This window comes from Perognathus longimembris, chromosome 5 (assembly GCF_023159225.1).
Source record: "Perognathus longimembris pacificus isolate PPM17 chromosome 5, ASM2315922v1, whole genome shotgun sequence".
Classification (NCBI taxonomy): Eukaryota; Metazoa; Chordata; class Mammalia; order Rodentia; family Heteromyidae; genus Perognathus; species Perognathus longimembris.
The window spans coordinates 48,130,803-48,154,722 of record NC_063165.1 but is presented as its reverse complement, the minus strand read 5'-3'; the positions used below and the strand labels follow the sequence as shown (position 1 = coordinate 48,154,722).

General features: G+C 41.1%; 2 protein-coding genes across 8 annotated transcripts in view; one reads left to right on the top strand and one right to left on the bottom strand.

Moving 5' to 3' along the window:
- Nucleotides 1-23,920, top strand: part of Kpna1 (karyopherin subunit alpha 1) — a 596,817-nt gene that overhangs the window by 405,604 nt on the left and 167,293 nt on the right. The gene's annotated exons all lie outside the window — the stretch shown is intronic.
- The window catches only part of Parp14 (poly(ADP-ribose) polymerase family member 14), a 79,159-nt gene that overhangs the window by 40,014 nt on the left and 15,225 nt on the right, over nt 1-23,920 (bottom strand). For 2 of the 7 annotated variants that reach the window (XM_048346758.1, XM_048346763.1), the window contains 11 exons: nt 22,104-22,340; nt 21,366-21,587; nt 16,994-17,069; nt 13,301-13,450; nt 12,262-12,324; nt 11,770-11,937; nt 10,744-10,953; nt 10,065-10,664; nt 8,290-8,423; nt 6,163-6,337; nt 5,145-5,664 (listed from right to left, as the gene is read on the bottom strand). The exons of 3 other annotated variants lie outside the window; for them this stretch is intronic. In XM_048346758.1, coding sequence (XP_048202715.1) covers nt 5,375-5,664; nt 6,163-6,337; nt 8,290-8,423; nt 10,065-10,664; nt 10,744-10,953; nt 11,770-11,937; nt 12,262-12,324; nt 13,301-13,450; nt 16,994-17,069; nt 21,366-21,587; nt 22,104-22,340 — 2,325 coding nt within the window. In that variant the 3' untranslated portion in view covers nt 5,145-5,374. Of the gene's footprint in view, nt 1-1,123; nt 1,355-5,144; nt 5,665-6,162; nt 6,338-8,289; nt 8,424-10,064; nt 10,665-10,743; nt 10,954-11,769; nt 11,938-12,261; nt 12,325-13,300; nt 13,451-16,993; nt 17,070-21,365; nt 21,588-22,103; nt 22,341-23,920 lie in introns of those variants that run through there. 2 more of the 7 variants (XM_048346759.1, XM_048346760.1) reach the window with 2 other exon arrangements.

Sequence of the window (23,920 nt, the reverse complement as noted above, 5' to 3'; positions counted from 1 at the left end):
GGCTTTCTATTTGTTCCACACCCACTGCATTGAGTCTCCAGCACCAAGCTGGGGATGTGCCTGGCTAACCTGTCCTCCAGCCAACCAGGGTGCAAGCAGTCTGTGCCTCCCAAGCCAGAGTTGCTCTTGAGGACAATGGGATTTTAGAGAAGAAAGAACCCCCTAAGGGCCCCGAGATGCTGACAACTGGAATCAAAGTGGAGGACCTTCTAAGAAAAGGGAACTGGCTATGGAGCACTCTGTTGTAGAATTAATCCTTGGCTAGAACTGTACTTAGTCTGAGCCACGCAGCTCTCTTGGTCCCTTCTTCTTCTCCTGCTGCAAACTCATCCGTGCCCTTCCCTTTCTCTTTCACTTTCCCTTCTTGGGACCCTGTTGGGGCTTTGCATTGCTCCAAATTGCACGGCCTCCGGAGCCTCCTTGCCTCTCCTCACGTCCACAAACAGGAAGATGGCTGCTGTCGACATCCTGAGGACCACTGGTGGCTGTCAGCAGTCTAAGAGTTTCCAAGAGATCCCCGAGCAAGCACATGACAGGTATATCCTCTTGGTTTCCCACCCCCTTTCATGAATCGACAAGGGTAGGGAGCATGCGAGTCCTCAGTTGCTCAGCTGTTTCCTAGGACAGAACTTTCCCCAGCAGTCAGAACTCTCAATCCACATGCCCTGGGAATGCCAGCGGTGCTCCCAAAGTGTGGAGCACCGTGACGCGGAGGAGGGGCGACCGTGGTCCCTGGACTGGGGCACACAGCAGCCCTCTCCCTTTCCCCTGCACTAGTCAACGCAAACAGGGTGACAGTGCCTCTGCCCTCCCTCCCCTCCTAAGGGACCCCAGAAGCACTGGTTTTATATCCGTCGGCCGGGAAATCCCTGCGCGCCCCCCATGTTATCTTCACAACAGGAAAGGACGGGGAAGGATCAGAGGTTAACAGACTCGCTCACAGAGTTCAGGTCACTCCCAGAAGCAGCTCGGTGCACACGGGATGCACACCCTCGGATGGGCTCCGTGTCCACTGTGCGACCCCATCCACCCACACTGCCACCTGGCCTCCCGGGCTGCCGGCAGAGGCAGCGGGTAACCCGCGCCACCCCGCTCGCTCCCCATTTTGCTTGGCGCCCCTCACCGTCCTCAGGGAAGAAGAGCACCAGGAAGCGCGGGGGGTTCCCCGGCTCCTGGCGGACCTCGCACTCGCCGCCTCCGGATCTCTTCCGGCTCTGGAAGTACTTCTGCAACTTCGTGCTCAAGTTCTTCGGGGGATCGGGGCCCCAGGACCCCTCCACCAGCAGCGGGAAGGGGCCGGCGGCGCGAGCCATCCTCGGCTGGGCGCCTCTTCCCGGACTGCCGGCGGCGCGGGACTCGGGGAGGTACCTTTGACCCTTTCGCTTTCGTTTCCAGGAAACTCCTCCTGGCCTTCAGTTTCGGTCTTGGGCTCAGAGGCCTCAGGGTTCCATCAGTTCCCCTTCCCCGCAACTCCCCACCGGCAACCGAGGACCCCCACCCCCACCCCTACCCTCCCAGCAAGGATGCGCGACCCGTGCGGACCCATGGCGGAGGCTGGCAGAAATTACAAAGTAATTTCATTTTGGTTCCAAGACGATTTTTGCTGTTACTGTGTTTCTTTAACAAAAGAAAAAATAAAAATAAAAATAAAAAAGGTTCTTAAACTGTGATCCTCAGGACTGTGGCTGCCCGCTTCTGGGACGCCTCTTCAACCACAGATAGATTGATTCGAATTTTGCGTTCCTTCCCTTGAGCTGCGTTTCCTGGACTGTCAACACTGGATGCTTGCGAGTGTTGGGGAAATGAGACACTCCAGGCGTGGGTAGAACAATTCACTAGGTGCCTCACCTTCCGGATGGATCCCCCCAAATCCTTGGCAGGGGACAGAGACTTGGGTCAGGAGCCAGTGCCCTGGGAAGGAAAGCACAGAGGCTCCTGAAACTAACGGTGAGGTCTCCCAACCCATTGCCCCAGACTGCAGGGCCGTGGGCAGCATCCGTGCCACCTGGGGCCTTAGAGATGACCAAGGTGAACTTGAGGGCTGGGCCTCCCTAGTCCTCCCTGGCGTGATTTATTTCTTTAGGATCCATCTGGCCAGTCCTAGTGGGTAAAGTGGAGTCAGGGAGACGGGTCAAATGATTGGATTGCCCAAGGGCCTAGGGGGGAGGGGAGGGAGGAGCCAAGAGGAGCCAAGAGGAGGCTAGTGGTGATAAGGATGCTGGCCGGGTGGATGAAGAAATCAGGGCGTCTAAATTAGTACTGAAGATAACTCGCTGCATCATTACCCATGGGGCACTCAATGAGCAAGTGGCTGGGTAATAGTTGTCAGGATCCAACGGTATGGAGACAGATGGGAAAAACGTGTGTATTTTCGGGGTGGAGGGCGTTTCCAGCGTCGGGGAGGGCTTGTGCTTCCTTCCCGTGGGTACCGCAGGTCAGAGCAGTGTCTGTCCACTCGCTGGAGCCCTGGCAGCCCCGTCTGCTGGAGAGGAGGGAAGAAAGGCAAGGGCACTGGCCTGCGGACTGGAAGAGGGAAAGAAGCAGAGGCAGCAAGCACAGCCGGCTCTTTCCAAAAGAGTGGCTGTGGAGGGGGAAGAAGGAGCAAGGCAGCAGCTGCTGGGGTGGGGTGTGTGTGTCACAGGATCAGATGATGTTATTATTGGTTCCTGGATAGGAAGGTCTCTGGCATGAATACACTTTGGTAGGAGGACAGGACCATGGCAGATAGAAGAAGGTAGAAGTCCTTCCTTGGTGGCATTAGCTTAAAGAGGACAGTTCCCAAATCACCAGGGGGCAAGCCAAGCACACACACACACACAGCTCTTAATCACAATAAGGATGACTCTTAAGATGAAGAAAACAAAATATAGGCCAAAGACATTTCCTGAGCTTTTATTCTTTTTGTATAATAATGCTCGTCTCCAGATTTTTTTTCCTCCTGTCTTCAGTGTTCTACCAGCAGATGGCGCTTGTGTTCTGCTCTAAACCATCCTGGACCCCTGGAGGACAAGTGCATACAGCACAACAGGTAGATCCCAGCCCTTAGCTAAACATGGTGATTGTTCTGGTGCCTGGTTTCTGTTTCACATCAAACCATGGGTGGGCATGGGGGGGGGGGCAGCAATTCCACCCCCTCAGTATTTGGAGGTCCAGAACTGGGAAATGAGTTTTCATTTCCTCACATCATCAATTTATAGGAAAAAAAAAAGATCAAATTTATTTTCATCTTTCAAAATAGAATCTTTATTTATGTCTGTTGGAACTGCGTTTCTGGACATCTTACAAAGATTTGTTCATCAATTAAGTGGCTTGGCAGTGGAGATCTGCTTATTATTGCTGAGTGATTGGACAGGAACTACCAGGGGATCTGGATGGCAAGCATTAAAATCCACAGAAAGTTCCAGAAGGAAAGCATTGAGTATCTGTCTCTGCAGTACTTTGTCTTTTGGGTTTTTTCCTTTTACATTATTCACTTGATCCCAATACCGCCCCCCCCCGGCATCCTGCCAGCCCCCTTCATCCCCCCTTTCCCCGCCAACCCCCCCGCCCAAGCATACGCATCTTCTCTCAATTCTATTTTCTTTTCTTTAGCATCTTCCTTCTGAAAACTTTTCCTTCTAAGAAAGCAAGTACTCTTCCTTCCAGGGACTAGGGGCCTTGTGTGGGAAAGGCCTTCAGTATAGAAGTGTCCATGTTCACATCCTTGTTTCTTGGCTCTTCTTTCACCTATCAGCCGGTATTTGTACAGCAGCTATTATTTGTACAGCAAGTTATGTCTGTACTTAGGATTGAACTTAACATAGTCTTCATCGATGCCTCCCCTTTCAGCTTGTCAGCAAACTTCTGTAGTATACTATACATCCCCTCTGTGCCATGCAGAGTCCCCTTTTATGGAAGGATGTCTTGACTCAGGTGTTGGAAGTGCTATTTGTTCAATCTGTTCAAGACTTGCTCAGAGCCATCTTGCCAAGGTCATGTCTTTCCTTGGACAGCCCCTAGCCAGTGATGGGTTCTGGTGGAAGCACCAAGGCTTAACCTATACTTACTAGTATAATACAGTCCCTACAGGTTTCTAATCCTGTGAGCGGAGCTCCCCATGCCATTTCTCTGGGGCTGTTGTGAGGCCTGCATTGCAGCTTGACCTCTGTGCTCAATTCTACTTCCTCTCTCTTCCTCCCACAGGTGTTCATCCCAAGGAAGTTTCAACTAAACATCCTGCACACTGCATTTCATGTTACAAGGCAATCCCTGCCAACTTGCAGTGTACTTGAGTTGTTACCTTTAACTCCATGGGATGAGGGCAGGTCACTGACTAGGAACAGGTGCTGTCTGCTTTGTCTTTCCCAGCTCAACCACGAGCAACTCCTTTAAGTGTCCTTTCTCCTTGTGATTCCAAGTTCAATATGAAGAGATAATATCAATCAATATGATCGATCAAGATCAATAGTAAGTTCAACTCTAAAGTGCAGATACGAATTGTTGCACAAGTATTAGCTGTGGTTGTGAAGTATAAGAACCAAGAATCAAGACGGTTGATATTCTACCTGTCATCAGTCAGAAAGTACATCCTAAAAATCGTTGTTCTATGGAAGAGATTGAGCAAATCTTTTGTTTCTATAAGTTAGTGATCTCCCTAAATTAAAATAAATTCTATCTTCAACTCACATATAAACTTCTTCCTTAAATTCTATATTCTATCAGTGATTTGAAGTCATGAACAAAAGGAAATTTTTGGTATTAATGATCTCATTATATACTAGGCAATATGTTTTTCCTTTTCAAATAGGCATGAATTAAATTGTACCAATTAGAGGGTTTCTTACTGAAATTTCCATGCACACATACAGTATTGTTTAATTATAGTCATCTCCTCTGTTGCTCTTTCTTTTTCCCCTTTCCTATCTATTTCCACTCTCCTCCCATCTCCTTCCCTTCCCCTTGTTTCTGTTTTGTTTTGTTTTGGCCAGTCCTGGGGCTTGGACTCAGGGCCTGAGCACTGTCCCTGGCTTCTTTTTGCTCAAAGCTAGCCCTCTGCCACCTCTTGCCTTTTCTGTATATGTGGTGCTGAGGAATCGAACCCAGGGCTTCATGTATACGAGGCAAGCATTCTTGCCACTAGGCCATATTCCCAGCCCCACCCCTTCCCCTTAATATCATGACCTTCTTTTAATTTTGTTTCATTTTTCCCTTAGCTTTCACAAGTGAGTAAAATCATGGGGGTATTTGTCTTTATAGGACCAGTTTTACTTCATTTAAAATGATTTGATGTAAGAAAAATCTGATAAGAGAGAATAAAACAACTAAACCTTGTCTTATAATAACTAGATAGATATGTTGTTGTAAATACTACTTTTGGGGAAGGAAGAATAAAATATTATTGTCTAAAAGTAATAAGGTATTCTGGGTATGCTTGGTAGTCATAAAATACCACAAATAAGCTTGGATTGTGAACATTATCTACGACAGTGTCGTAAAGTTCAGTAGGCGTATGAGGGTTCTTTGCAGGAGGCACGATGCATGACTGAAATCCACATGTATACTCTCCAGTGAGCACACGTGCATAATACATGTGCTTTTTCCCATTTGCATCCGGTTTGGAGTATGTGTCATCGGCAGAATAATTGGCATTGACAGCAAAATAGGTTCCCTTTCCGTAATATGCAGCTGTGAAGAGAAAAACAAAGCATTTTAAAGAATTCCACCATAGTATACAATTTGACATTGTTGGCCCCGTTTTTCAAATGATGTAAGAAGAATGTTCAGTTAAATATCTAGTGTGTGTACTTCAAAAATGAAGGGACAGATAGTGAACAAATGCAGCAGTGGTACTCACTGGACACTATGAAAGTGAACTGTACAACTTGTGGGTAGGGATGGAAGGGAAAAACTGGGAGAAAGAGAGGGAAAGGGTAATACTTTCCAAAAAGAAATGTACTCATTACATGACTTACGATACTGTAATCCCTTTATAATAATTTTTTAAAAATGAAAGTTTCTAACATACAAGGTGAGTAAGGAGCTTTGGGAGGAAATACAGTGAGACCAACCCTGAAACTTGGATCTCAAACTGATGGTCTGGTACAGGGGAGCATAGTGAATCCATGCTGTCTCCTGACAGCTTGATATCATGTTATTCAGCGCAGCCAGATCCCACTTCCTTACCATTCTTCCCAGCATAGCTTCGGTTAAAGCCATTTGTATTGACATATGGCACAGAGCCAGCTTCTGTCCCATGGAAGAGCAGCCTCTCATTCTGTTTGTGGCCATTCTTGTCATCCATGGCTCTTTTCTTTGCCTGGTAGCTATTCCAGAGATCTTGATTCTGGATCCTTTCGATCTACAGGTTAATACAGAAAATATTCTGGTTAGGTCACAAACACTTGCCAAGGCATATGAAATAAAATATGTTCACTCCTTTTTTAAAAATATTACACTCAACAGCAAATCCAATGCCAATAACAGCTTCATGCATTTAGATGTGTCTTTAGATTCAGTGTTTCATAAGGCACAGGCAATGGAGCAGGTGTTGGTGTAGTTTTTTTTTTTTTTTAAATATATCTTAAGTACCACATGAGAGCAAACATCTTCTAGGATCTTAAGTAGTTGTTATATATACTTTGTTTACTCTGTCTCTATAATCCTTGCTTTCTTACACTCCAATAACTTGCTCCTGGCACTGTCATCTCCCTCTGTCATTACCTTAGTCTGTCTCTTGCTATCCGTCCTCCTGGGATAGTGGTTGACCTACTCATGTTCTAATCTTGAAAGAAGTGCTAGAATATTCAGGCAAGAAGGAAAGTTATGAATGGGAAAGTAGTAGTCTTTCCTTAGCTGCAAGAATGGGATATGAATCCTGATGGGAAGGGATCTGGCTGTAGGCATGGTGGCTGTGCTTTGAAGGCACCCATTGGTTGGTCAGTGGCCTCCTGGGCTGTGGTAGAACATTGATGGTTCCCCGATTACAAATCATTTTTCAGACTACTCTAATCAACCAATGTAGCAGTTTCATAGACATATCCTGGGAGAAGTGGGAAAGGTACAAAGCAAAGATGTTGTGCTGCTAGAATTTTTTTCCATTCTGGAGAACTCTCAGATATACTACCATTGCCTGTCTACATCTGGATCTTTCTGTCATTGCTGTTCAGATTTGAATTTGCTAATTATGATACTACCATTTGCCCTCTAGTTCAAAGTATGAACATTATTATACATTTTACTGATCTGACTTGCAACAATTTTTGTCTTCTATTCTTGACATCAAATTTCCATTTTTTCACATTATTTCCATCTTGTTTCCACTTAAATTTTGCTTATTTAACTCACCTAAATAATTTTCTTTGCATTTATAAGTCATTCTCAATTTAATAGTCTTGTAATTCTAAAAACTATAAAGTTGTTTGCTACTATTTTAAAATTTATAATAATGCAAAATAATTATTTCAGGACCAAGCATGTAGCTCAGCAGTAGAGTGCATGCTGAGTGTGTGAGAAGCCACGTGTTCTACACTAAATACCACAAGAAAAACTCAAGTCAAACTTTGAAGCCATGTTTTTTTGTTTTGTTTTGTTTTGGCCAGTCCTGGGGCTTGGACTCTGGGCCTGAGCACTGTCCCTCGCTTCTTTGCTAGCACTCTACCACTTGAACCACAGCGCCACTTCTGGCCATTTTCTGTATATGTGGTGCTGGGGAATCGAACCCAGGGCCTCATGTATATGAGGCAGGCACTCTTGCCACTAGGCCATATCCCTAGCCCCTGAAGCCATGTTTTTATTTTTTGTATTACTTTGCTTCACAAGACGTATCTGATATGTCTTTAATATTCTAACAATATATTTCCATATTCTATTACATTTCAATAACTGACAAAAGAGCCTTTTGTTGTTGTTGTTGTTGTTGTGTTATGAGGCTTGAACTCAAGGCCTGTGCACTGTCCCTGAGCTTTTTTGCTCGAGGTTAGTGCTCTACCACTTTGAGTGAGCCATAGCTCCACTTCCAGTTTTCTGGTGGTTAATTGGAGATAAGAGTCTCACAGACTTTCCTGCCTGGGCTGGCTTTGAACTATGATCCTCAAATCTCAGCCTCCTGCATAGCTAGGATTGCAGGCATGAGGCACTGGCACTTGGCAAAAGAACCTTAATGTCTCAGTAATTATGGTGACTTAGGTAGAATTAAAATTACAACCCAATTATCAATGAAGTACTAATTCTGTATCAAAGTGTGTTAGAAAGGGAATAAAAATGTTTTCATGTTTTCACCATCAGGAAACTCCACACCGGCAGCAGCCTTACCTTCTCTATGATGAAGTCTGAGCAGGTCTCATTAAACTTGTTTGCCACACTGTTGTATTCTGGATCATTAGGTCGCAGCTTGACCATACACAAATTCTGCTGTTTCATGTTGTTCCAGTGGGTAGGCATTTCAACTGCAAGACAGATGTTTGAGAATCTACTGAGCATTCTCAGTATTCTTTGACAGATCAAATACCATCTGTGTTCCTGTGTTACAAACTCCTGATTATATGTGTTCAAGAAGTTCCTTGGGCTGGGAATATGGCCTAGTGGCAAGAGAGCCTACCTCATATACATGAAGCCCTGGGTTCAATTCCCCAGTACCACATATATGGGAAACGGCCAGAAGTGGCGCTGTGGCTCAAGTGGCAGAGTGCTAGCTCTGAGCAAAAGGAAGCCAGGGACAGTGCTCAGGCCCTGAGTCCAGGACTGGCAAAAAACAAACAAAACAACAACAAAAAAAAACAAGACGTTCCTTAACTTTCAATGACAGTGTTTTCCAGTGTGGACCACAGACAACCCATATTATAGTAGACTGAAATATGTTTCCTAAAAAAGGAAAAAGAACTGAGGTCTTAGTTCAGTGGTTGATTGATTGCCTGGCATGCATGCCCTCAATACCACCACTCCTAAAAATGTCCACAGATGTGCTAAATCAGGATTACTTTTCCTTTTTCTTTTGTATAAGATAGGGACTTGAACTTGGTACCTGACATTTCACTCATTGGCTGATGTTCTATCAACCCCTCGAATCAGGATTTCTGAAAGGCAAAGTCTATGTCTAAATCATAAGTTTTGATCATGCCAAGAGGTGAAAAATGCTGATGGAGTGTAGCTCTTCTGTTCAGCCTCTACTCTGTTATAACTTAATAAAGCATTACTCCTCTACCATCCATTCAGTAGTTGCTATAGTTTTCCCCAGAATGCTTCACCACTACCTCCACCACAGGGCACACATTTTCTCATTCTTCTTCAAAACACACTTCATAGGTGTATGGGTGGTAGGTTTTGCATGTGACATGTCATTGAGGAAAGCCTGTCTCCATTTTCCTAGAGTTGATAAGAATCTGAAGAATTCATTCACATGTATACCCATGAGACAAAAATAGGGTATAGGAAGCCAAGTTACTAATTTTCAGTGGGGTGCTTATAGGCTTAGAAGTCAGGAATGGCTGTCTATACGAGACACGTATTCTTTTCCTGAGGGTGGAAATCAACCGATATTCCTAGCTTGCTTCTTGGTGTGTGTGTGTGTGTGTGTGTGTGTGTGTGTGTGTGTGTGTGTGTGTGTGTCCAGTCATTCAGAGGTGACTTCTGGGAATAGAATCAGGAGTCTCCCTGTTCACTGATCACAAATGTAGAAAAGGGCTACACTGTCTAACCAGTTTTTCCTTTCTGTTTCCATCCCTTTGTGGCAGTGTTCTAAAAACAAGCAAACAAAAAAACTCTGGGACACTTTCCTTATAAGCCTACCACTTACCTCCACTGATGGAAGCAGCCAACATCTTCCCAGGAAAACTAAGAAGCTTCTAAACTGTAAATATGAGAGCAAATTCAAGGAGTTCCCATGGTGCTACTAAGAAGGTCCTTTTCAGGCTGCTTGCCATGTCCAGGCTGTGTTTGTCAGACCATAATGTGAATTATTTAAACTCAGAAACAAATTTCTCTAGTTTATATCATTAAAGTGACTTGTAAAATTTAATCTACACAAACAATAGTGGTAATCCCAATGTAGATGTAAAATAGTGGATGACAAGAACAAAGCTTGGACTCACCTTTGTGTTTTGTGAGGCGCTGAACAGGCAAGCTGTGTCCATTTGGACCTGTGGCAGTGCATGTGCTGAAGATCACCATGTAGTCCTGATTATTAATTTTGACAATGATACTCTTGTCCTTTGCTTTCCATGCATGCTCCAGTGTCAGATTTGTTATCTTGTCAAAATTATGAAAAGTGCTATTGTCACTATATTGCCATTGTATAAATTCACTGATAGAATCTGCCTGGATTTCCTTTTCTTTGGCCAATCTAAAGCTCTTGATCATTTCCTCAGTTGCATCTCTAGCCTTCATCACATCTCTGTTAAATCCTGAAACCTTAATCAGAGGTCTCGCCTGGTCCAGGGAAATGGTAACATTTAACCTTCTTTGCAGCTCATTCAGTTTCTGACCTTCCTTTACACCAAAGTCTTTGATACACTCATCTTCACTGGTGTAAAAGTCCTGCTCGTCTTCAATCAGCTTCTGAATCCAGGAGATAGCATTGTCCACACAGCTCGCATCTTTACCACATACCTGGAAAGTTGTCACTTCTATTTTCTTTTCCAAAACCAAGGGATTCTGCTTTTGGGGAGTTGGCCTAGAAAAGCCCAAAAATGCTAAAGAAAGAAAGAAGATTAGCTGTTTCCCATGCCCTACAATATTAGGAATATACATGTCATAAAACGAACAACTCACAGGCAATTCTCGATATCATAGATGGCTGAGGAGCAGCAGCCTGAGATCCTTCTCTTTTTTTCATGTTGGCATAAAACACATTCAGTATCTGGGGCAGAATGATAGCAACTTTAACTTTTTTCACAGACTGGACCAATCCTTTTCGGATAAATGCTTCTATGGCATCCATTATGGCCTCAGCAACCTTATTTGGGTCTTGCTTGGCATTTCCTAAAAAAGTAAATAATTAAAAATAACATGAGGGCTGGGAATGTGGCTTAGCAGAGAGTACTTATGTAGCATGCAAGAAGCCCTGGTTTTGATTCATCAGCACCACATAAACAGAAAAAGCTAGAAGTGGTGCTGTGGCTTAAGTGGTAGAGTGCTAGCCTTGAGCAGAAAGAAGCCAGGGCTAGTGCTCAGGCCCTGAGTTCAAGCCCCTGAACTGGCAATAAAGAAATAAATAACACGAGAAAGAAAAGATCCAACTGAAAATTTAAAAAAACAAACCAAACCCTTAGGAATAAATTATATTGACCCTAGTCCTCACAGAATAAATGCCTGTTTCCCAACTCTTATCCACATACATTTTCTAATAACATATTAGCAACTGTTTTTGAAGTCCTTGATGCAGTGGAGAGTTTTTGATCCAGGATGTGCAGAGGCCAGCATCCCAGCGCAGGACTCTGAGACCTAATCTTCTTGTTCATGACTTTCATATCTGCCCTGTGCAGCTGAGTCCAGCTCACTGAGTTCCTCCTCTCCTTTTACAGAAGTTACACTGGTAACTTTTCTTCTTGGCTACTAGAGTCTTCAAAAGCTCCATAAAAAGCAGAATATGATCTTGTACAACACATATTATAATTAACTATCATGGTAGGCACTTTTTTTTTCTCTACCTCTCTCTTTAACTTAAACTATCCACAAGTGTTGCTCATTCTCTCAGAGGTACTATGGGGTGAGGCGTTTACTCAGTCCCTGTGTTCATCAGCCACATGATCCTTCACAACCAAATCGATAAGAAAGTGGACTCCTTGGGTTACAAACCTGTCCCAATGGCTGGGAGGCAAACAGAGGAGTAATTCCGTTTCTCACACTCTTGTAATACACAGGAAACTGATCTCTTGACATTATTTGCACCATCAACGTGGATAATATTCTTGCACCTCAATGACCCACCTTCAGTAATTATATACTCATTCTTGCCCTGCCGACCTGGGAAACACAAACGAAGAGATTAAAAAAAAATAGATGGTGAACCTACTCTTTGTTTAAAATATCTGTTGTGGCAATGAGGTGTTTTGGGAATAAGAAACTCCTAAAATACTATCGTGGGGAAATGTTGTGGCATAATTTATCATCTTAATTGTATGGTTGCTTTCTTCTTACAGCTCCGTGTAATTGGAAAACTTGAATAAACTACATGATTTTAAGACTATTGTGTTGTCTTCTCCAACCCAAGATTCTCCTTGGTATCTTCATGGCCTCCCACAGTTTTCTGCTTACAATTTAGGCCCAAATACTAACATTTTGTCTTACCTAGGCAAGAGCATTCCATTTCCACACTTTGTCCTGCACCTTCTAAAATGGCTTTGGAGACCCCTGTGTGAGAAAATCAAGATGGTAGCAAATACACGAAGAAAGCTGCAGTCCATTTGGATCAGAAAGATTATCTTACTATCATTAAAGTAGTACTGTACTGAATCTTACTGATTTAAAAAGAAAAATTTATAAAATAATTTTGTCAATTACAACTGACTGCCAAAATGATATAGGACCATTAATTAATATGAACAAGTCAAAGTGATCAAACACCATTTGGCTATAGAAACTCCTCCATTGCATCTACCAGGTGAATTATTACACTAGGCTAAGCCGTGCAAATGAAACTCTTCTTTTGTTATGGAAACAGCCCAGATGCCTTACAATAGATGAGTAGATCTCCCCCAAAATGTGATATCTACACACAATGGAGTTTTACACAGACATTAGAAAGAATATTATCACATCATTTGCAGGGAAATGGATGGATCTAGAACAAATCATGTTAAGTGAGGTAAGCCAAGCTCAGAGAAATAAAAGGTGCATGTTTTCTATCATATGTGGAAGCTAGATCTAAAATACACTGGGACATGATAAATTATAGGCATTCACACACAGTGAGACCAAAGGAGGATACTCTTAGGGGAGGAACAAAGAGGGGCAACGCCTAGGTGCATCTGACCATATAAAATAATACTTATGAAAATGCAATCCAGGAAATGGAATGAGATTTTTTTCTTTGTTGCTGGTTTTCTTTTTGTCTTATTTGTTCATTTATCTGTCTTTGGATGGGTTGTGGGGGACACAGAAATAGGGGATGAAGGGAGAGCAAATGCAGCAGTGGTATTCACTAAATACTATGTTGAAAATGAACCCCACCTTGCAGGTGGGGATGGGAGGGGAAAACTGGGAGAGAGTGAGGGAAGGGGTGACTGACACTGTCAAAAAATATATATACTCTTTACCTGACTTATATAACTGTAACCCCTCTGTACATCACCTTTATAATAACATTAAACATTTTTTAAAGAAATACCTCCTTTGTGGTCAAATGTTTGAGATGTTGAATTTACGATCACATCTACCTCTTCTTTGGTGATATCTCCAGAGGCCACCTGGAATAGGACGGGGCCAATCTTCATTTCATACGTTCCTGCATTAGGGCTGGCAACAGCCCCATACAAATCTGCCAAGAGGAAAATAAAAAGTAGACTGTGTTAGGAAACTGAGTTACAAGGGTATTCAAGTAAAAAAAAAAAAAGAGCAGAAAACAATCCCAACAGACCAGAGCAACTTTAATGTGGAATTCACGAGGGATGCATGGTGACCTGAGGAGAATCTGGAGACAGTGGGGCAAGGATGAAGGGACTGAAGTCGGGTCCTGGGTGAAGGTGGCTGGAGGGAACAAAAAGTCTTGGGATGGGCTTTGCAAGTTTGTGGTTTGGGCCTGAAGTAATTTACACAAGCCTGGTTCGGGGAGCCTGCTGTGTAAAGTCACTGGGCAGGTCCCAGTTCAGCTATGTGTGGCTTTCTTCGAGGAATTCAAGTGCCCATTACTCAGAAGGATAAGTGAGTGGACTTTCACATTTCAGGGATTACAGATTCCCCTCAGAATCAGTCACCGAATCAGCAAGAACAAGGATGATTCAAGGCTGATTCACATGCCCCTCATACAGGGCTTCCTAGGTCTAGGAGACCTGTAGCCTTTAGCCTGGCTTTGATCCGGGCCTCCACTGATGGCTTGTTTCTAGCAAGTAGAAGATAATGGCAACTGGGCTGGTCAAGGTGGAGTCAGCCCCCTATACTTTTTCTGTCTCACAGTTACAACCCTGAGGCACATACAAAACACCACCACTTGAGGATTCTAAAATGTAAACAGCACCAAGCAAGTTAAAGAAAGAAGTAAAAAATTTGCACTGTGTATGTGAGAGAGAGAGAGAGAGAGAGAGAGAGAGAGAGAGAGAGAGAGATGGGGGGAGTGCTAGTCCTGGGACTTGAACTCAGAGCCTGGGTGCTCTCCTTGAGCCTTTTTGCTCAACACTAGTGCTCTGCCATTTGAGCCCTAGCTGTACTTCTGGCTTTTTGGTGCTTAATTGGACATAAAAGTCACACATACTTTTCTGCCCAGGTTGGCTTTGAACTGTGATCTTCAAATCTCAGCCTCCTGAGTAGCTAGGATTATAGATGTGAGCCACTGAAAACTTGTACCCCTTAAAACATTTTAAACAGGTTTTATTGTTCTCTTTTCATACCTGTACTTAGGTACTTTGAGCACATTCTCCTCTTTTGACCCTCTCTCCCGGTATCACCACTAAACAGAACCTGTTTTACATTTCTGTTCCTATTATTAGTGTAGAATATTAATTGTACAAGGGAGTCCCATGATGTTATTTCACACATGTGTATATTGTAATTTAATTAGATTAACCTTCTTTATTGCTCTCTCTTTCCTCATACCCCTTTAACAACTCTCAGTGGGTTTCATTATGACACCTTTATACAAAGACATAATTTTTTTTATATAAAACCACCTGCATACCCATATTTATTGCTGCACTGGTCACAAGAGCCAAGCCATGGAAGTAGCCTATATGCTCTACAACTTAAGAATGTGGTCTATACACACAATGGAGAATTATTTAGCCATAATTAAGAATAAAATTCATCACTTTCAGAAAAATGAAACTGGTAATCATCATGTTAAGTGAGGTAAGTCAAGTTCAGAAGTATAAAGATGACACTTTTTCTCTCATATGCAGAATTTATACCTAAAAGATCTACATATACATAGATATACCCATAGATAGATACATAGACATGTACACAGATACATCTATAGAAAATGTTTGTTATTGTAGGGCGATCTGAGGGAAAAAGGCAGAGTAAAGAGAATCAAGGGTGAATAATGTTGAAATACATTGCATCTATAATAAACTCCCACTTGTACAGCAAATATATGCTAATAAAAGTGTGAAAAAATAAAACCACTACATGGGAATCTACAATTATCTAAATACAATTTTCAATTTTACAAAGCACTAGAATGGGGTGAGGTTACAGCAGGTGCTTTTCATGCAAAAGGCTCTGGACTCAAACTCCAGCACTAAGACAATAATAAAAGAATCATAGATAAAGGGCCTGAGTCATGCAGAATCCATGTGTCTATTATAAATATTCTATACTTTCCGCCATTTTCTTTTCTCTCTCCAGTTCACTCAAGGGCAACCCTGGTGATGGATAAATGAGGCAACACTACAAGTGGCTTGAACTCCCTAGCTCTGTAGCCACAAAGCCTGGAAAATAAGCTTTCCAAGCCAGAGAGTGGATGGGGATTTTAGTAGGTGGAAAAGTGAAGAAGAGGATCCTCTAATTCTGTACATGAACTGGAATAAGTTTTGAGCTCCCCCAGAGCTGCACATGTGTGGGCCAGGCCCTAAGCAGAACAGCCAAATTTTTTTTTGCCAGTCCTGGGGCTTGGACTCAGGGCCTGAGCACTGTCCCTGGCTTCTTTTCTCACTCAACTGCCACTTGAGCCACAGCGCCACTTCTGGCCATTTTCTGTATATGTGGTGCTGGGGAATTGAACCTAGGGTGTCATGTGTATAAGGCAATCACTCTTGCCACTAGGCCATATCCCCAGCCCAGAACAGCCAAATTTTTAACAACTGAAATGCCCTTAATACTCTGCCTCCTCAGAAAGTTAGGACATTGCAGAATGAACTTAAATAGTCTGCCTGCTAAGCAAGCAAGAACATTATCATTCTGCAATCCAAGTCTTACAAGGTACACATACACACCCTTCTTATTGCTTGCCACACACAGAGCCAGGAAAAAATGAGTAAAAAATTATTGATCACAAAGACACTAATCAGTGCCAATATTAAAATGATCCAGGTGTTGGGATGATCAGACTTTAAAAGTATTTCATTAACAGTGACTTATGAGGTTGGTGCAAATACACCTGAATGAAAAGAAATGACTTTGAATCAATGAAAAGATCTCAGGAGTTCTTCACAGAGAAACAGGAACTAAACAAAAGCACATTTAGAACTTAAAATGTGCTGTCTGAAATTTAAAACAAATTCCCCAAATGAGTTCAATTGCATAGTGGACAGAGAAAAGACTCAGTGAATTTGAAGGCAGATGCATATAACTTATTCAATCTGAAGAAAAGAGAGGGGAAAAAAGATTGAGAGGAATAAGAATAGCTCCTGAGAGACCTATTTGTATAAGTATTACTTGAAAAGTTACAAATTTGATGAAAGACATACCTCTTTTTAATTCAAGAAGGCACATAAAGCCTGGTTAGATGAGCTTGTAGTACCAGCTAATTGAGAGACAGAAATAGAGAGATTGCTTTGGGCTCAAGGAAGGCAACTCCAGATTTCAAAAGAAAAATACCTTATGGACTCCAAAGAGAATCAATTAAAAATTAACAGCTTAAATCTGACACAAGAGAAGCATATTATCTCTCCACATATCTATTTTGGAAATACATGTCACAGTGTCACTTACTACTTAAAAACCTATTGCATAGGTTATATAATTTGGCCCATCTTCTCTTTTGCCCGAGGACACACAGATACCTTACCTGTTTAAGTTTATAGAACATACTTTAGTATGCTGTCACTCAATTTTTCAGAAAAATAATCATGGTCATCCTTTACCTGTCACTGAATAGTTACTTAGCAACTAGAAATAATTTGTCAATATAACAGCTTTACTGAACCTTGTGTATTTTTGGCCATCGGAACTCTGTCATTAGAAATTCCATTGTTCCTCCTGGAAAATTCATCAGAAAATTCCTGGAATGCAAACACAGTTTCCACCATTACACTCTCTGGTTCATCAAGGAATTCAATTAATCAAGAATTCGGTCCTTTATACACTTACATATTTAGAGGTAAACAAGTATATTTTAAAAAATCCAGTTTCTTAATAGATTCTTTTTTTTTTGGTGGTACTGGATTTAAATATCAAAGTTTTTTAAATTCTTTTTTTCTAGTGTTATTATAAGTGATGTACAGAGGGGCTACCATTTCATAAGTTAGGTAATGAGTACATTTCTCTTTGGACCATGTCACCCCTTCCTTTGCCTCGTGGAATTTTCCCAACTTCTTAACCCTATTACAATGATAATGAATCTGTGACTTTCTTTTTTTTTTTCTTTTGACCTGGCAGTAACACTACAAAATCATCATTTCCCCCTCCCTCCTTATAAACTAGCAATAGAAATTTTGTTGGGAATAGACAAGTAACATCTGGCTACAGATATAGTGATGGGTGGGTTAGAGAGACAGTTCTGAGTGAGGATCTCAGATTCACAGGCTTCCAGGGGCCAGGCAGATAAAGTGCATAGGGACAAGTAGACTGATTTAAGTTGAGAGAACTAGAGAGCCCCTGCTACTCAGCCACAGCCAACTCTTGAAGGCAAGAACCCGCGTCCAGTGCACCAGACCTTCCCAAGTTTTCAGTCACATCTGGTTTTGTACACCTGGAGATTTTTTTTGAAGTCAAATATCCTGTGTCTTCAATATATATTTAACATACATACATATATATATAGATATATAATTAGAAAAAACCTGGCAGCTAGAAGAATCTACAGAAAATCTGAGAAACCAAGCTTGACAAAGAAAAGCAATCAAAGTAATACTGTGGAGATGGTCCATTGGGTACCTGGACCAATGAGATTTCTTTCTTTCTTTTTTTTTAACATAAGAGGTTTACTTCACTTGGGCATATATTATCTTGCAATTCTTTTTTAAATTTAATTTTCTGGTCAAGGTGATGTACAGAGGGGTTAGAGTTACATGCATGAGTGCATTTATTGTCCAACACTGATACTCCCTCCCTCATTTTCCTCCACTTTCCTTCCCTCCTCACCCCTCCCCCAAGTTGTAAAGTTCATTTCCAATATAAAAAAAAAAAACACCACTGACAAAGGGATAAACAAAAGGGAAAAAAGGAAAGAAAAAGGAAATAACCTCACACATTACATTAAAAACAACAACAAAGAAAAACTTCTTGTTTCCATGTCTTAAAGTTCATTTCAATTAGCATCATCTTATATGGTCATATGTACATAGCTATTAAGCTATTGTGATCCTCTGCTAGGACTATCCTAGACATATACTAATTATTACAAATAAGGGAAACTATGGAGCCTATGTTTCTTTGAGTCTGGCTTACTATAGTTAATATGACTTTTTTCCCAAAGTCTTTCCATTCCTTACTAATGGGGTGAGGTCATTCTTTCTGATGATAGCATAGAATTCCATTACATACACATACCACATTTTCTTGATCCATTCATCTACTGAGGGGCATCTGTGTTGGTTCTTTATCTTAGCTATAGTAAATAATGCTACAATGAACATGGTTGTGGAGTTTTATGTAATTTTTTTTCAATTTTTAAATACTGGTCAGTGATTCAAATGTTTTAAAAATGTAGTTTGAATAGAGGACATCTAGAGTGAATCAAGGCCCATGGGGTGTCATTTTGTATCCTCTGTTACAATCTTCATTTAAAAAAACTTCACTAAGTTTCCCTCTTGGTGAAAACATAAGCAAAGTCTGTCTTTATAAGTCTTAGAAATAGCCAGGCACTGGTGGCTCACACCTGTAATCTTAGTTACTGAGAAGGCTAAGATCTGAGGATCGTGGTTCGAAGTCATCCAGGGCAGGCAAGTCCATGATACTCTTATCTCCAATTAACCACTAGAAACCCAAAATTGGCACTGTGACTCAAGTGGTAAGGAGCTAGTCTTGAGCTGAAAAGCTCAGGGACAGCATCCAGGCCCAGAGTTCAAACCCCACAACTGACCAAAAAAGAAAAAAAACACACCTTAAAAGTGTATGACAATCCTTTGTGGAGAAACAATAACATTTCCAATGTTACAAAAGGTGTCTGAAGAACTATCCTTTTTAGACTACTTACCCAGTATTCTGGATGTTTAGGAAAGAAGGTGAAGGCTGGGGTTCCCCAGACAAGAGTGAGATTTGAAGGCTCAGTTCTTTGTCACAGAACTCATACCCAGGCCATGCAGCCATTCATTCAAAACTGCTCAACACTTCATGTCTCTAGTTAAGTGTGCTTTATATGTATAAATTTAAGCTTCCAAGGATTATGATTTATAGGAAGGAAAGCAGTACTACATGCTGTGTTCTATGACTCATAGCACCTTACACAATTTCAGTCAGAGAGAGGTTGTTTAAAACTTTGACTGTGTAGAACTGTAATTACATAGGCAGAGTAAATGGACCAGATTTTTTATTTGGGTAGTTTACCTGCCTGATTGAAATGGAATTTCAAAGAATTTATAGTATCTAGGTCTAGTGAAAAGGAATTTATGAGAATCAAATACAGTGACAACAGGATCTAAATCATAGGGGAAATGAACAGGAAGAAAAAGAAATAATTTCACATTGTATGTTAAAATAACAAAATAAATGATAAACCACTTCTTTCCATATTTTGGAGATTATTTTGCTTAGTGTCATCTTACACATAAGATCATATGTACATAGCTATTGAGCTATTGTGGTCATCTGCTAGGACTATCCTAGACATATACTAATTATTACCAACGAGGGAGACCATAGAGTTTATGTTTTTTTGGGTCTGGCTCACTTTACTTAGTATGATTTTTTTCTAATGAATGGGGGCAATCATTCTTTCTGATAGAAGCATAGAATTCCATTGTATATATGTACCACAATCTGTTGATCCATTCATCTACTGGTGGCATCTGTCACTGTATTTGATTCTGGTACCCTGGGTATTTTATATATGTTTTTCTGAATAAGGGAGGGTAAGGGGAGGTTGAAATAAGGGAAGGTAAAGTGGTGAGACAAATAGTAAAAGGCGAACCAATGCAATAGCAATACTTACAAGATAATATGCTGTAAACCAACTGTACAAATGGGGGAAGGATTGGAGTAGAGGGAATGTGGGAGAAAAATGAGGGAGTGGGTAACAAGTTGGACAAGAAATGCATCCACCACCTAACGTGTGTAACTGTAACCCCTCTGTACCTCACCTTGACAATAATTTTTTTTTAAAGAAAAGAAAAGGAATCTAAAAAAAATCCAGATTGTCCAATAACTAGTCCATGGTCAAGTCTGGCTTTCTGACTTTCATCTGTTTGTTAAGTCCTGCCAATATTATGGACCTTTTCATCTACTCTTCTGATGATAAAGACAGGAAGGACAGGGATAAGGGTTTTCATAACTTGGGTTCTTTAATGTGAGTGGCTCATCTAAGATTCATTGAGTAAATAGGAACTGGATGACAGACAATGAATGGGTTTGGTTCTCATATTTGTGGTCCCAACTCTACTACTCATATGGAACACAGAAATGCCTTTTCACAATAATCTTATAATTTATTGCCTTTTCCAGAAATATGATCAGAAGTAATAATTTTAATAGTTTCCTACTGAAAAAGCAACATGTGTGCTTTCTCTGTTATGCATTGACATATCTAGATCCAGATGTAAATAAATTATATTGGTTAAAAATAGTCTTAAGGGCCTTATTTGATTCTGATTCAAACAAATGGACAATCTGAACTTTATAATTGATCAAATAAAAGGAATTATTGCTATATTTGAGATATAATACTGCAATTATGTCATTTTGTTAAAATGTTTTGTTTGGAACACATTTCTAGGTGTGGAGGAAGGTTTGGCTCAAATAGTACAATTTCAACTACCACAATTTTATTTAATTAAAAAATTAAATGAAAGAGTACAAACTTTTTAGGCATAAATTTAACATAGTTATGATTCACTTCAGAATATGAGAGGAGAGGAACTAAGGGGATAGCTATCAAACATATTGTTTGATGATGGATACAGCCAAGCTAATAAAATTGTTTGATCAATTTTTGTATTTGTCTTAAAATTTCCTAAACAGTCATTTTTTTAAATCAATAGTTTTTCTTGAAACTTGTCATTACAAAACAGGTCAATTGCTCTCTTATTTTCCTACATGTCATATATATGAAGGCAATATCCTTTAGCTCAAGAAGAAATTTGAAAACATTAGGTCCCAAACAGAAGTTATGAAACTAATTTAAAAATGAGTGAAGACTGTACCTGAATATTTTCATGATCTGTGGGGTGTAGCAGAAATTGAACCTCCTGTAAAGTTTTCAGTTGATTATTGCTACTAAATTTCCATACTTCTGAAATGATTAAATCAGCAAATATAGTTTTAGGAAATCCCAAATTTCCTGTCCCTATTGCTGGAAATCCAATGGAGTGTAGAGACAGCTTCTCAGTGATTTCCAAACAATCTCTGATTATGTCTCTCATGACCTGAAAAAGACAAACACAGCCTTACACATCTTGCCTAGAAATAGGTATTGGGCCTAAAGGAAAGAGAGAATTCAGCAACTTTAATGGTGACCTCTGTCACACTATTTTGCTTTCAGTAGAAGTTAACACAAGGAAAGTTATACACAGAAAAAGAGGAAAGGAAAATAAATTCCCACTAACACCACCATGAAGAATGACACTGACTATACTTGTCTTTCATGGCCTTCCACTATCAGGCCTCACATCCCTTTTCTCACTAAGTAGGATGATCTTCAATAGCACCCCCACTTGTACTCCCCAAGCCCACTGAATAGTTACTAAACTCTACAATGATTTACATTTCACTAGTCCCCTGAGAAGTCAGCCACAGCTTAGAAAAATGGCCATAATTATGGAGCCTGCCCTCAAATATGTTATTGTGACAGACAAAATGTAGGCAGAGTCTAACCTCCAGTATTCTAAAGGAAGCGTCCTAAGGCTAGCTTGTTTCCTGTAGAATTTCAAACTGCACCTTACCATTAATGAAGTCATCTTGTTACTTCTCCACATGGGAGCCACCACATGAAGCACATGGCGACAATCCAGATTACAACCACTAGTTTGGAGAATGGTGCCCACACCAACAGCGACCCCTTGTCCAGCAGCCTTCAACTCCTCCTGGAGCTTTGGCCCAGCCTTTTCCAAGAATGCTTGAGAAAGGGGTCCACTACCAAGTACAAGGTCCGAGGAGATGGAGTTGACAATGACATGGGTCTTAAAGACAAAATCAAAAATTGTTTTAAGTCGTCATTGAAGGAATTTGGCAACCATTACTTTATGTGTGTCATTGAGCTTAGCATAATGAAGAAGAAGTAAGATGACTAAGGTTTTTGGAGACTGAAGTAACAATTCAAAATAAAGTGTTACTAAATGCTTGTTTAAGTGAATCTACAGGACAAAAGAGCTGCCAAGGGGGCTGGGGATATAGCCTAGTGGCAAGAGTGCCTGCCTCGGATACACGAGGCTCTAGGTTCGATTCCCCAGCACCACATATACAGAAAACGGCCAGAAGCGGCGCTGTGGCTCAAGTGGCAGAGTGCTAGCCTTGAGCGGGAAGAAGCCAGGGACAGTGCTCAGGCCCTGAGTCCAAGGCCCAGGACTGGCCAAAAAAAAAAAAAGAGCTGCCAAAAAAAGAACATATAAATGGCACAGGATAACGTGACAAGTCTTGAAGAAGACCCTTCCATGGCTGACAAAGATAGCATGGGCAATGTGGGACCTGAGAAATGGGAATGGGTGCATGAGACAGAGAATAACAGGAAACAGCCTGCATTTATTCATGGTGGATTGTGAGCCACGAAGAAGTTACTTTGCCCTGATGGAAAGCTTCTGCCCGCCAAGCTACATATAGTACCATGGGGTAGACTGAGGAAGAACCACCTTAAGTGCCAAGCCACACACAGTGAGCAGCCACAGAAGCTTTTCTGTCATCTGCCTGCCCCCTATCCCTCTAATCATCCATTAATCTGCTTTCCTATAGATTCGCTTACTCTGGAAATATAATGAAATCATACTATTTGTGGTTTTCTATGACTTTTTTGTAAGTCATGGGGCTTGAACTCAGGGCTTGGGTGCTATCTCTGAGCTTTTTTGCTCAAGGCTACTTCTTTACCACTTTGAGCCATAGCTCCACTTCTGGTTGTCTGGTGGTTAATTGGAGACAAGAGTCTCATGAACTTTCCTGTCTGGACTGCTTTGAACTGTGATCCTCAGGTCTTAGCCCCCTGAGCATCTAGGAGTACAGACGTGAGAAAATGGCATCTGACTGACTGGCTTGATTTACTGGGGAGAATTTTTTTCATTTTCATAGTACTGTATTAGGTTTGAACACAGGGCCTTGTGTTTGTGAAACAACCACTTCACCATGCCCTCAACCCCAGAGAAGAATATTTTCAGGGTTCATCCATGCTGTAACTTTTATAGCTGAATAATACTTCATTGTGTGGATATATATACATGTATATATATATATATATATATATATATATATATATATATATATCCCATTCATCAGCTGATAAACACTTGGATTATTTCTTTGACTTTCATGAGAACTATTTCTATTAACTTTTATTTACAAGTTGTGCATTAATGATTTTTTTTATTCTGTTGAGTATATGTACATAGGAGTGAAATAGCTGGGCCACATGTTAATTTCAGATTTGACACGAATAAATGGTAGGCAAAGTCTCAAAGTAGCTCTGTCAGTTTATATTCTGTCAGCTATGGCAGTGGCTGTGAATGAGCACAAGGATTCTTTCTCAGTGATATTAGTGTTCTATTACTGTTTATCA